At 63.2% G+C, this 11,730-nt stretch overlaps 1 protein-coding gene across 3 annotated transcripts; it reads left to right on the top strand.

Moving 5' to 3' along the window:
* The first annotated feature begins 2,625 nt into the window (after positions 1–2,625).
* PANX2 (pannexin 2) lies at positions 2,626–7,554 on the top strand. Of its 3 annotated transcripts, XM_011942244.1 has the most exons (5): positions 2,626–2,683; positions 4,191–5,654; positions 6,182–6,383; positions 6,469–6,956; positions 7,001–7,554. In XM_011942244.1, the coding sequence occupies exons 2-4, from the start codon at positions 4,367–4,369 to the stop codon at positions 6,506–6,508; spliced, it is 1,530 nt and encodes a 509-aa protein (XP_011797634.1). In that variant the 5' UTR covers positions 2,626–2,683; positions 4,191–4,366; the 3' UTR covers positions 6,509–6,956; positions 7,001–7,554. The 3 variants fall into 3 exon arrangements, with proteins under 3 accessions (XP_011797634.1, XP_011797633.1, XP_011797635.1); XM_011942243.1 differs by lacking the exon at positions 2,626–2,683 and having other exon boundaries at positions 4,129–5,654; positions 6,182–6,956; XM_011942245.1 differs by lacking the exons at positions 2,626–2,683; positions 7,001–7,554 and having other exon boundaries at positions 4,129–5,654; positions 6,469–6,508.
* Positions 7,555–11,730: the final 4,176 nt, after the last annotated feature.

Genomic DNA, 11,730 nt, shown 5'->3' with positions numbered 1-11,730 from the left:
TTTTTTTTTGAGACAGCATCTTGGTATGTTGCCCAGGCTGGAGTGCTGTGGTTCCATCTGCAACCTCCACCTCTCGGGCTCAGGTGATCCTCCTGCCTCAGCCCCCAGCCTGGGACCACAGGCATTCAACACCACACCCAGCTAATTTTTGTGCCATGTTCCCCAGACTGGTCTCGAACTCCTGGGCTCAAGTGATCCTCCCACCTCAGCTTCCCAAAGTGCTGGGACTACAGGCGTGAGCCACTGGGCCCTTTTTTTGAGACAAAGTCTTGCTCTATCACCCAGGCTGGAGTGCAGTGATGCGATGTCGGCTCACTGCAAGCTTCGCCTCCCGGGTTCAAGCGATTCTCCTGCCTCAGCTTCCCAAGTAGCTGAGACTGCAGGCACCCACCACCACACCCGCCTGATTTTTGTATTTTTAGTAGAGACAGGGTTCTGCCGTGTTGGCCAGGCTGGTCTCGAACTCCTGACCTCAGGTGATCCGCCCACCTCGGCCTCCCAAAGTGCTGTCATTACAGGCGTGAACTACTACACCCGGCCCAACTTTCTTCTTTAAAACAGAAAGGAAGCGAGTGCTCTGCCCCCGAGCACCCTCCCAGGAGCCTATGGGCTGGTTCCTCTTTTTGGCCTCAGCATCCTTGGTGGGCTGAGCACAGCCCCGCAGCCCTTGATGCCGCAGGGCAGGGTTGGGCCTGAGGGCCCGTGTGGCCAGCTGCTATCTCGGGATGCGGTACCCTCGAAAGTTGAGGGCCAAGTCCCAGGGTCTCCAGGGTGGGCCGGGGAAGGCTATTGGTCCCCCTCAGCCTGCAGAGACTGGAAAATGTAGCAGGTGCGCAGCCACCGCCAGGATTAGCTTCCTATGGCTGCTAGAACGAACCTACAGGTCAGAAACCAGATGCGAGTCTCATGGGGCTAAAACGACCGTGTCAGCAGGGCTGGCTCCAGGGGGAATCCACTTTCCACCTTCTCCGGCCTCCAGAGGCCTCCACATTCCTGGCCTTGCAGCCCTTCCTGCGTCCTGAGAGCCGGCCGCGTGGCGTCCTCTCTCCCACCCCCTCTTCTGTCCTCACATCTCCTCCCTGACTCTGACCCTCTTAGAGGAAACCTGCAGTTGCCGCCCACCAAGACCCCCAACCTAGGCACGTCTGCAAAGTCCTCGTGAACTAGGAAACGTGACACCGCCACAGGCTCCAGGGTTGGGATGTGACATCTTTGGGGGCCATGAATCTGCTCACTGCAGACCCTGTGTGGAGGTCTGTAAGGCCAGGGGAATCGGGGAAGGGCCAGGGTCTGGCCTGGGCCGAGGGCTTTGAGGATGAGGCAGTGGTCTGGGATGACTGGACAGGGTTTGGCCAGCAGGCAGGAGGAGCCTGTGCAGAGCCAGGGGGTCCTGGAGAGGTGTCCCCACTCCCCAGGTGGGAGGGGCTTTCGGGAGGGACCCAGCTTCACCCTTGGTGGTCACCTTGGGGCCATGTGCAGCCCAGACCGCAGGGGTGGGCTGGAGACAAGCTTGGGGATGGCAGAACCGAGGAAGGGCACAACTAGGGGAGGGCCGGGGGGCTGGGCTTTGGCCTGGGGCCCTGTGGACAGCATTCCAAATATGGGAATATGGGCCGTGTTGGGGTGCGTTCAGACCCCCATTCAGAGATGCTCCAGGCAGCACCAGGCCCCTGGCTGCCAACTCTGACATTGTCACGGGGGCTCTGAGGACTTGGTGTGGACAGGCTTCTTGGCTGGGGAGCCAGTGTTCTCTCTTGGGGCATAGTTGGCACGACCGGGGTCCACACAGCAGTGTCTCCTGATAAAGGGGCCCCTGGTGGCGGCTCTGTCTGCCCTGTCGGATGGGCCAGGCCTTCCTGCCTCTCATTTGGACACCTGCATTGGCCAAGGCAGGGTCCCACTGTCCCTGGGAAGTCCCAGAGCAGGGCCTCGGGCAAAGGACCCGTGGCAGTTGCTGTGTGTGGGATGGGCCCATGAATTTGGGCTCAGTAGCCCCTCTCTGCTGCTCCACCCCCAGTCGGGCCAGCACCCCCAACCCTGGCAGCCCCTGCTGGAAGCTGCGGCAGCATCCACCGGGAGAGGCCCAGCTGCCGGCACAGCTTTGAGTCCATCAGGACCTGCTAAGACTGCCAGGAGCACCCTGCGCCCTGCAGGTGCGGCAGGTCCAGGGAGGAGGGAGGCCTTGCTGGACATGCCTTGGGGCCCCCAAAGGGCTGGGCCGCTCACCTGCAGTGAGTCAGGGCAGTATCCTTGGTTGAGCAGATGAGGAAACTCAGGTCAGAGTGGCAAGCAGGACTCGTCTTCCTCTTGCTGCCGCCATCCGGCAGGGAGACAGTAACAGGAGTGAGGAGTTCGGGTCCAAGTGGGGCTCCACACAGTGGGGGCAGCTCACCAGACATGTGGCGCAGTGTGGAGCCCCTGCTTTCATTCACCCTGGAGGAGGCCAGGCCGTCCCCTGCCTCAGAGACAAGGAGCCCTCCTTCCAGTCTCCCTGCGGCCCCACTGGAGTCTGGGCCAGGGGTTCTGGGGCCTCTACCCACCCATGTTGGCCACACATGCCCAGCAAGGGTGGCTGCCAGGGATGGGCCCAGCTCAGGACGGGACACAAACCTGTCCCTGTTCTCTTTCCCAGGGTGGACGCTCTTCTCTGGCTCCTGGGATTGGCTGTGAGAACAAAACATAAGTAAATAAAATGTGCCATTTTCTCAACCAAGAGAGTGGATTCCTTTGCCTTGTCCGGCTTGCTCTTCTCTGAGCCCAGCTCATCTTCAGCTCAATGTCCCCACCGAGGACTCGGGCCGCAGGTCCCAGCTTTTCCTGCCTCTTCCCAGGTTCCCTCCCAAACCCTCCGGAGTCCCCAGGACCCTCAGGGGGATCTGATGACTCGCGGGAGCCCTGCCTTAGGGGTTGTCCTCGATTCCTCCCTGAGCAGACTGTCCAGACTGGTGGATGTGCCTCGGTGGTGATACAATGGCAGCCAGGAGCTCCATGTGGGGTCCGAGGGGCTCCTTGCTGAGCCAGGTTCAGGGCTGGAGGTACCCAGCTGTGTAACCAGCCGTCGTGCCCAGCCCCCGGGCCCCTGTGGGGTGTCAGCAGTGAATGCGGCTCTTCTCAGAGTGGGCGGAGTCTCTAATCTGCCTGGCTTTCCGACCCTCATTCAGGCCTCGGCACAGACGGACAGGCCTGTCCCTGTTGCTTCTGGTCTGTGGGGAGGGGATTGTGCTGATGTGGGTCCTGCCCTGGGGCTGCTCTTTGGGGCTGGGAGACAAGGCCAAGACTGGCGTGGGCCCTGGTGCATGTGCTGTGTGAAGGGCTCAGCCTGGACAGACGGCACAGTGGCTGGAGGCCCCCAGGCTTTGAGCCTTCCTGGGAAACATGAGCAAGATCCCAGGTGCTGAGACCCCACACTGAGCCAAGGTGCGAGTGTCCTGAATGCTTTTACTGCCGTTTGTGCCATTGTCACCTGCAGGTAGAGACACGCTCTTGAGGGAAAACACAGAGTTCAGTAATGACCATTTGCCTGCAGTTCGAGGGACTCCCTCTTTTCAATTTTAGCAGGAGATACCGCAGTCCAGCAGGTGACATCCCCAACCAGCCCCACCTGGTGTCCGGGGTCCCCAGGCTGGCCAGTCCCCAGAACAGTGGGTCTTAGGGAGGCGCCCCTCACCCACAAGGGTGGGCAGAGCCCATACTGGTTTCCCAGTGCTGTAGAAACCATCCTGCCAGCTAGCAGCACCTGAGCCATCCGCCTTCCTCCCAGGGCAGCACCGGGCTGTACATGGCCCATGGCTGGGACCTGGTTTGGGTCCGGCTGTGTGGACAGAAGAGGGACCCTGGCTGGGAGTCCCCACCTGCCTTGGTCCTCTCTGGGATTTGGTTTCGCCTTGTGCACACAGTCTTTGTGACATTTGGAGAGGTGGGTGGCTCAGGTGGTTTCACAGGTGGTCATGGCTTCAACCTGCAGGTGCCTCCCAGCTGACCTCGTGGGGCTATTTAGGGCGAGACCCCCACACCACCGTGGTGGGGGAGGGGGGTGGGGTTCATTTGGGGAACCACAGGCGCTGTGTGGGAGGAGGCTGGAGAGGCTCCTGGGAGGGGTTTGGCAGGGACGTGGTCAGGTCCAGCCCAGTTTCTTCAGCCCAGCCCGAGCCGCTTCCCCGCCCCAGCCCGTGTCTCCTCTTTGCCCCCAGAGGAACCCATTTACTGTTACACCCCGCACAACTTCACGCGCGACCAGGCGCTGTACGCCCGCGGCTACTGCTGGACGGAGCTGCGGGACGCGCTGCCCGGCGTGGACGCCAGCCTGTGGCCGTCGCTGTTTGAGCACAAGTTCCTGCCCTACGCGCTGCTGGCCTTCGCCGCCATCATGTATGTGCCCGCGCTGGGCTGGGAGTTCCTGGCCTCCACGCGCCTCACCTCCGAGCTCAACTTCCTGCTGCAGGAGATCGACAACTGCTACCACCGGGCGGCCGAGGGCCGCGCGCCCAAGATCGAGAAGCAGATCCAGTCCAAGGGCCCGGGCATCACGGAGCGCGAAAAGCGCGAGATCATCGAGAACGCGGAGAAGGAGAAGAGCCCGGAGCAGAACCTGTTCGAGAAGTACCTGGAGCGCCGCGGCCGCAGCAACTTCCTGGCCAAGCTGTACCTGGCGCGGCACGTGCTGATCCTGCTGCTGAGCGCCGTGCCCATCTCCTACCTGTGCACCTACTACGCCACGCAGAAGCAGAACGAGTTCACCTGCGCGCTGGGCGCGTCCCCGGACGGGGCGGCAGGTGCGGGGCCCGCGGTGCGCGTGAGCTGCAAGCTCCCGTCCGTGCAGCTGCAGCGCATCATCGCGGGCGTGGACATCGTGCTGCTGTGCGTCATGAACCTCATCATCCTCGTCAACCTCATCCACCTCTTCATCTTCCGCAAGAGCAACTTCATCTTCGACAAGCTGCACAAAGTGGGCATCAAGACGCGCCGGCAGTGGCGCCGCTCGCAGTTCTGCGACATCAACATCCTGGCCATGTTCTGCAACGAGAACCGCGACCACATCAAGTCGCTCAACCGGCTGGACTTCATCACCAACGAGAGTGACCTCATGTACGACAACGTGGTCCGGCAGCTGCTGGCGGCGCTGGCGCAGTCCAACCACGACGCCACCCCCACGGTGCGCGACTCGGGGGTGCAGACCGTGGACCCCAGCGCCAACCCCGCCGAGCCCGACGGCGCCGCTGAGCCGCCCGTGGTCAAGCGGCCGCGCAAGAAGATGAAGTGGATCCCCACCAGCAACCCGCTGCCGCAGCCCTTCAAGGAGCCGCTGGCCATCATGCGCGTGGAGAACAGCAAGGCGGAGAAACCGAAGCCCGCGCGCAGGAAGACGGCCACGGACACGCTGATAGCGCCGCTGCTGGACCGCTCCGCCCACCACTACAAGGGCGGAGGAGGCGACCCAGGCCCAGGCGCTGCCCCCACGCCCGCCCCGCCGCCCGCCCCCGACAAGAAGCACGCGCGCCACTTCTCCCTGGACGTGCACCCCTACATCCTCGGCACCAAGAAGGCCAAGCCCGAGGCGGTGCCCGCCGCCCTGCCCGCCTCCCGGAGCCAGGAGGGGGGCTTTCTGTCCCAGGCGGAGGACTGTGGGCTGGGCCTGGCCCCGGCGCCCACCAAAGGTAGGGGCCGGGCCGGGGACTGGGGACGGAGGACTGGGGATGGGAGAGGCGCCCACAGCCACAGCGGCCCACGGGAGCCCGCCCAGGGCACTAGGGAAGCGAGGGGGCCTGGTTTGAGGCCCCCTCAAAGGGGGAAGGGAGGAGGCCAAGGTTTGCACCGTCTGCATCAAACGGACTCTGTCAAGGTGAGCCTCAGGCCAGGCAGGGCCCTGGAGCCCCCCCGGGAGGCAGGTGGGGAGGAGGCAGGCTGGGAGGGACGTGCTCCTGGTCAGCTTCCTGGAGCTCCGCGTGCGTGGTGGAGCCAAGTTCCTCGGGTGAGGAGATTCCACCGACGGCACTGCGGCTCCGGGACAGCGGGGCGGGGTCCTGCCCAGGCCAGCTGCTGTGTGCAGGGGCGTCCAGGCCCAGCACCTCCAGGGCCCTTCAGAGCCGTGAGCCCTGCTGCCCCGCCAGCCTGCACTGGGTGGGCGCTGAGAGGGGCGCAGTGGCGGCTGGTGTGAGATACCTGTGCTCTTGGCTGTTTGCAGATGCTCCGCTCCCTGAGAAGGAAATCCCGTACCCCACAGAGACAGCCCGGCCAGGGCTTCCCTCGGGAGGCCCGTTCCACGTCCGCTCACCTCCCACCGCGCCTGCTGTGGCCCCTCTGACACCAGCCAGCCTGGGCAAGGCGGAGTCCCTCACCATCCTGAGCCGAAACGCCACGCATCCGCTGCTACACATCAACACGCTGTACGAGGCCCGGGAGGAGGAGGAAGGGGGCCCCCGCCTGCCGCAGGACGTGGGGGACCTCATCGCCATCCCTGCCCCGCAGCAGATCCTCATTGCCACCTTCGACGAGCCCAGAACGGTCGTGAGCACTGTGGAGTTTTGAGGGATGGCACCGCCCAGGCCGTCAGAGCCCCTCCGTGTCAGAGGCCTCCCGGTGGATGCCAGCCCTGCATGGACGTGGCCTCTGCTTCGCCCGCACTGCCCACTTCCCCAACCTCCGTCCACATGCCTGGGGCCCCCACCCCACCCGCTGGACAGGGGAACCCGCCCCGACGGCATCACCAGGCACTGGCTGGGGCGGGAAAAGGTGGCCCCGTGGAGCTGGTGGCCAGGAAGGCTGAAGCTGGCCTCCCATGCTCCTGCATCAGGCACCCAGCCGTGGGTGGGGACCTCGAGATGAAGAGTTTATTTTTGTAGTCCGTTTCATCCTGGCCCCGGGCTGTGGCGGGACAGCCCAGCTCCCCCCGCCCAGAGCCAGGGAAGAGGAAGGTGGAGCTGGTCCCACCAGTGGGGTGGCCATGCCCATGGGGTCACATGCTCAGGGGTCACCCCCTGCAGGGACCTGATGCCCGGGTCACATGCTCAGGGGTCACCCCCTGCAGGGACCTGATGCCCTCGGGTGGGAGGGACCGAGGTCCACCCTTGGGTCAAAGATCAACATGCACTTTCTCCTTGTCGCCTGACATACATTTTATTTTACTAAGACTGCTGTACCGAACAAGCATATTTATCATCAGGAGACTTAGGATGGGTTTAAAACAGGATGGTGTGTGTGTGTGAACGGGCATGAGCAGAGGTGGGCATGAGCAAGCGGGTGTGTATGTACGAGTGTGCACGTGTGTGCATGTGCACAGAGAGTGTGGTGCCAGCTTGGGTGGGATTGTGTGTGAGCAGGCGGGTGAGTGAGCGAGTGCACGCTGGCGTGTGGCCCATGTATGAGGAGGGAAGCAGCCCAACGCAATAACCACGTCCCCCACCCGGGCCCCCTGCCGCGGCTGAGGCCACACGGCTTCCTGTGGGATCCCCGGCTGGCACCCGGCTGGTCCCACCCCGAATACCTCAGCCGTGGAGGCCATGTGATGCAGAATTAACAAGGTAGCACCGAGCATATCAATAAATATTATTCTGATAACTGCCTGTGCTCAGCCGGGGACTTCGCCTCCCTCCTCACCCGTCCCCTGACTCGGCGCCTCTCGTGGGGGTGCTGGGGGACGTGGGGCAGGGGTCGCCTTCAAACGTGTGACGAGGGGCCCCTCTGCACCCACAGCAGGTGTCACACTTGGAGCAGGACATGCCCTGGACTCAGGCTGTGGGCACGGAGGCGATTCAGCTGTGGCCTGAAGCCCTTGGGCACACAGGCTTGGGGGACGAATTCACGACCCCCTTAGTCTTCCTGTTCCTGCAGGGGAGCGAGGAGGGGGAGTGTGAGGCACCCTCTAGGAGAACAGAGAACTGGCAGGATCCAGGAAGGCTTCCTGGAAGAGGTGCCCTCAGTGTGGTCTGGGATGCTCCAAACAACACGGAGGTCCTGTGCAGGCGCCTTTGCTGGGCCCAGGACTCCATGGAACAAGGCTGCTCCCGTGGGTGCACCATGGAGCCACATGCCCTGTAGACCCCGGCAGGTGACCCTGAGAGTCTGAACAGAGGCTACTTGAAGACAGGTGGCTGGGCAGCTAGGCCAGAACCCCATGGGGGCTGGAGTGGGGTTGGTGGTGTAGGCCACTAACGGCAAGGGTGGGCTCGGCTGAGATCAGAACGGTCTCACCTCCCACCTGGCCTGGGTTTCCTGGAAGCCCTATCGCCAGGCCCCTCCTGGAGCAGCCCTGAGTGGGCAGGGCAGGGCTCCCCGGGTTCCCAGGAGTAAGGAGGAAGGGTCTCTCCAGGGTGTGGCCCCCACAGCCAGGGCCTAGTGTGAGACACACGGGGACACAAGCTGGAGGGTGTATCTCGCCCTCCACATTAAAACGGAGGTTTTTATACTCTTCTGGGCTGGTGAGGCCTCTTGCCGTTAAAAGAGCTGGGCCAGGCACCAGGGCATACGCCTGTCATGGGAGGCTGAGGTGGGAGGATCACTTGAGGACAGGATTTGAGGCTGCAGTGAGCCATGATTGTGCGATTGCACTCCAGTCTGGGTGACTCGACGAGACCCTGTCTCTAAAAAAAAATAAAAAATTTACTCAGATACCCCGTGCCACCCAGGGCCACGCAGGAGGGCACCGGATTGTCACAGACACAGGCAATGGGGGAAGCGTGGGCAGGGCCTTCACCGTGACTCCACCAAAGGAACGAGTGGGGTGGGGCTGCAGGCTCGGGACTCCAGAGTGGACACCCTGGTGGGTGCTGGGCAGGGGCTGTCCCTGGCTGCTGGGTACGTAGCCCAGGGCAATAAGGGCAGGGGGATAGGGCCTAGTGTGTGAGAGCCCGCGGAGGAGGCCTGGAGGGGATGTGGGCCCTGAACCCAGGAGCTTGCACAGGAAGTTGTTTGCTGACAAATCGGTGGGCCCTAGGAGAGGCAGTCTCACCAGGGCCAGCAAGGCCCCAGAGGTCAAAGCAACAAAGCAGAAAATAAAAGGCACAGTTTGGCCGGGCGTGGTGGCTCACACCTGTAATCCCAGCACTTTGGGAGGCTGAGGTGGGCAGATCATCAGGTCAGGAGTTTGAGACCAGTCTGGCCAACATGGTGACACCCCGTCTCTACTAAAAATACAAAAATTAGCCGGGCGTGGTGGTGCGCACCTGTAATCTCAGCTACTCAGGAGGCTGAGGCAGAAGAATCGCTGGAACCCAGAAGGTGGAGGTTGCAGTGAGCCAAGATCGTGCCACTGCACTCCAGCAGCATGGGTGACAGAGCGAGATTTTTCTCAAAAAAAAAAAAAAGAAACGCAGTTCTTCATGCTCACCTAACTCGGGACACCTCCCCAGCCTGCACACCCATGTGCCCAGCATTCCCACAGATGCCAGCCCAGGCCAGCCTGGTTGTGCAGGGAGGGCTAAGCCCTGGGCCTTGGCAGCATCGCCTTGGTCCTGCACCCACAGACCAGCTCAGTGGCGAGGGTGGGCAGGACATGGCAGGGGGATGCTGGCCTCCAGTGGTAGCGTTTGCCATGGGCATCCTTGCTGCTCTCAAGCTGGGGCTGAGGTCCTACCTCCGCCTACCTCCGGGGCCCTCCTCATCCTCACACGTGCACCCTGCCCACCTGCACCCATCCTCCCTGCCCCAGAGGCCACCCAGCATCCCGCATGGCTCGGCTCAGAGAGGGAGACGTCCAGTAGTCCTTGGGGGCAGCTGGTCTGGATGGTGCTGAGTCCCTCAGGCCCTGCCTCCCAGATCATGAGAGGAGCTGTTGCTGCCCAGAAAACATCTAGGCTGATGTGGGGCTTGAGCTGAGCTGGGGGACAGAGGAGGCCTCAGGTGGAGCCACCTGGAGTCTTCAATGGGGCCCGGGCCACGGGCAGCAGCCACGCTGCCCATCCCCCACCTGTGGGCCTCGGCCTGGCAGGAGGTGTCAAACCAACTCCTGTCTGGAAAGAGGTTCGTGCCTCAAGTGAGCACCCCGTCCTGTGCTGGAGCCGGCCCTCCTCGCGGCCCATGATGGGGAACTGGTGTCCATCCTGCAGTGAGACGCTGGCTCCCGACTCTCCCAGGCAACGTCACCATCTCATCCCCAGAGCTGTTCCTCTGGCTATGTCCTTGCCAGCTGTGCCACGTTCCTAGAGGCAGGCGGGCAGAGGCCTGAAAGGGTGGCGCTCACCCTTGGCACTGGGTCAGGGCTGAACCAGCCCCAACCCGCTTCCCCCATGGGGCTCCCTCCCTCCCCTTGCCCCAACGCCTGCTTCTGTGGGATCTGTCACTCTGCTCCGAATGGGACTTGGCCCTTCCTCAAGGTCCACCCCTTGAGGACAAAGCCAGCTGGGGACCAAGACTGTCCCTCCCAGCACAAATGGCTTCACACAGTTTGTTTCTGTTCCTGAGGGCCCCCACCCTCCCTAGGACTCCTCCTCACTGCCCCCAGGGCACCTCAAGAAACACCTCCTCTGGCTGCTCCATGAACAGGGCATCCACATGGCCAGCCCCCCGGGGTCGGGGCCTCAAAAGCTCTGGCACCCCAGGGTGCACGTCCTCCACCTCCACCTGGCCCTCTTCCCAAGGCAACCCTGCCTGCCCCCTACAGCGGAAGGTACAGAGCCTGCCCCGAGAAAAGCAGGCTTGGGAGCAGACCTTTAGAAGACAAGCCCAGCCTGGGGTGTGGGTGGTGGTGCAGGGCCAGCGGCTGAGGTCCTGCCTCAGTTTCCCCCACATGCTCCCCAAGGACTCAATCTTCCCCTTTTCTGCTTCTCACCCCCCACAGCCTAGTGCAGCCCTGCAGGGGACCCCCGCCGGATCGGAGGGCAGTTCTGCTTCTCCACTGTCTACTGCCCACCGGAGGCTGGGATCTCGGACACCCTCCCCTCCCCGACCGGCCACCTTGCCCAGGTGAGTCAGAGGGCCGTTCTGCAGCCCAGGGGCCGGCGTTGGTTTGAAATAGTGCCTCCTCCCTGCCCCTCACCCTCCCTGAGCATAGGCAGGCCTGGCAGGTGGATAGTACTGTCCCTCTCGTGGAGAAGGAGGGGCTCCAGGAGAACCTTGCACCCATTCCAGACGGCCAGACGGCCAGGACTGAGAACCCAGGCCTCCAGCTCCCAGGCCAGGGATCTTCCCTCCACACCAACCCAGCGCTGAGAAATGTATGAGGTAGAGCCGGGGCCACTGCCAACCGCTGCCCTCCTGTGAGGATGTGGCCGAGGTGGTCAGAAAGGCAGAATGACCACAAAGGCAGCAAACAATGAGAATGAATGGAGAGGGTGTGAGCCAGAGGCCCTAGGGCCCAAAGTGAGTGTCCTTCACCCAGGAGGACAGAGGCCTCTTTGGGGACCAGGAAGCTGTAGGAGGGGGCGGAGCCTCTTGTGTAAGAGAGTTCAGTGGGCAGCCAGCCCAGCCTGCTGGAGGGAGCCCAGCCTGCTGCTGTGTGGACAGTCATTTTCACCCACCCCCCGGACCCCGGGAGGACCACCCGCAGACTCAGGACTGGGGACCTGAGGGGACCCCTGCAGGCCACCCGAGCCGGGGTAGCTCCTCCGAACCTGGGGCTGGGGCCGGGGCCTCCCTTCCTGGAGCCTGGAAGGAAGCAGGCTCCCCAGCACGGAGTCCTGGGGGACCGCCTCAGGCAGACCCAGACCGGACCCGGGCGCTGCGTTGGACTCCCGCAACCCCCGGCCTGCTGGGTCAGCCTTCCAGGCTCGCTGCAGGTTCCTGCGCGGGGCAGCCCTC

The sequence above is a fragment of the Colobus angolensis genome, unplaced genomic scaffold (genome assembly GCF_000951035.1).
Source record: "Colobus angolensis palliatus isolate OR3802 unplaced genomic scaffold, Cang.pa_1.0 Scaffold208, whole genome shotgun sequence".
Lineage (NCBI taxonomy): Eukaryota > Metazoa > Chordata > Mammalia > Primates > Cercopithecidae > Colobus > Colobus angolensis.
Note: the sequence above shows the minus strand (reverse complement) of the source record. Positions and strands in the feature narration are given on the sequence as shown.

Coding starts and splice junctions, on each gene's coding strand:
- PANX2 (XM_011942243.1), top strand. CDS start 4,367: ATGTATGTGCCCGCGCTGGGCTGGGAGTTCCTGGCCTCCACGCGCCTC. Junction 5,655..6,181: donor GGCCCCGGCGCCCACCAAAG/GTAGGGGCCGGG, acceptor GGCTGTTTGCAG/ATGCTCCGCTCCCTGAGAAG.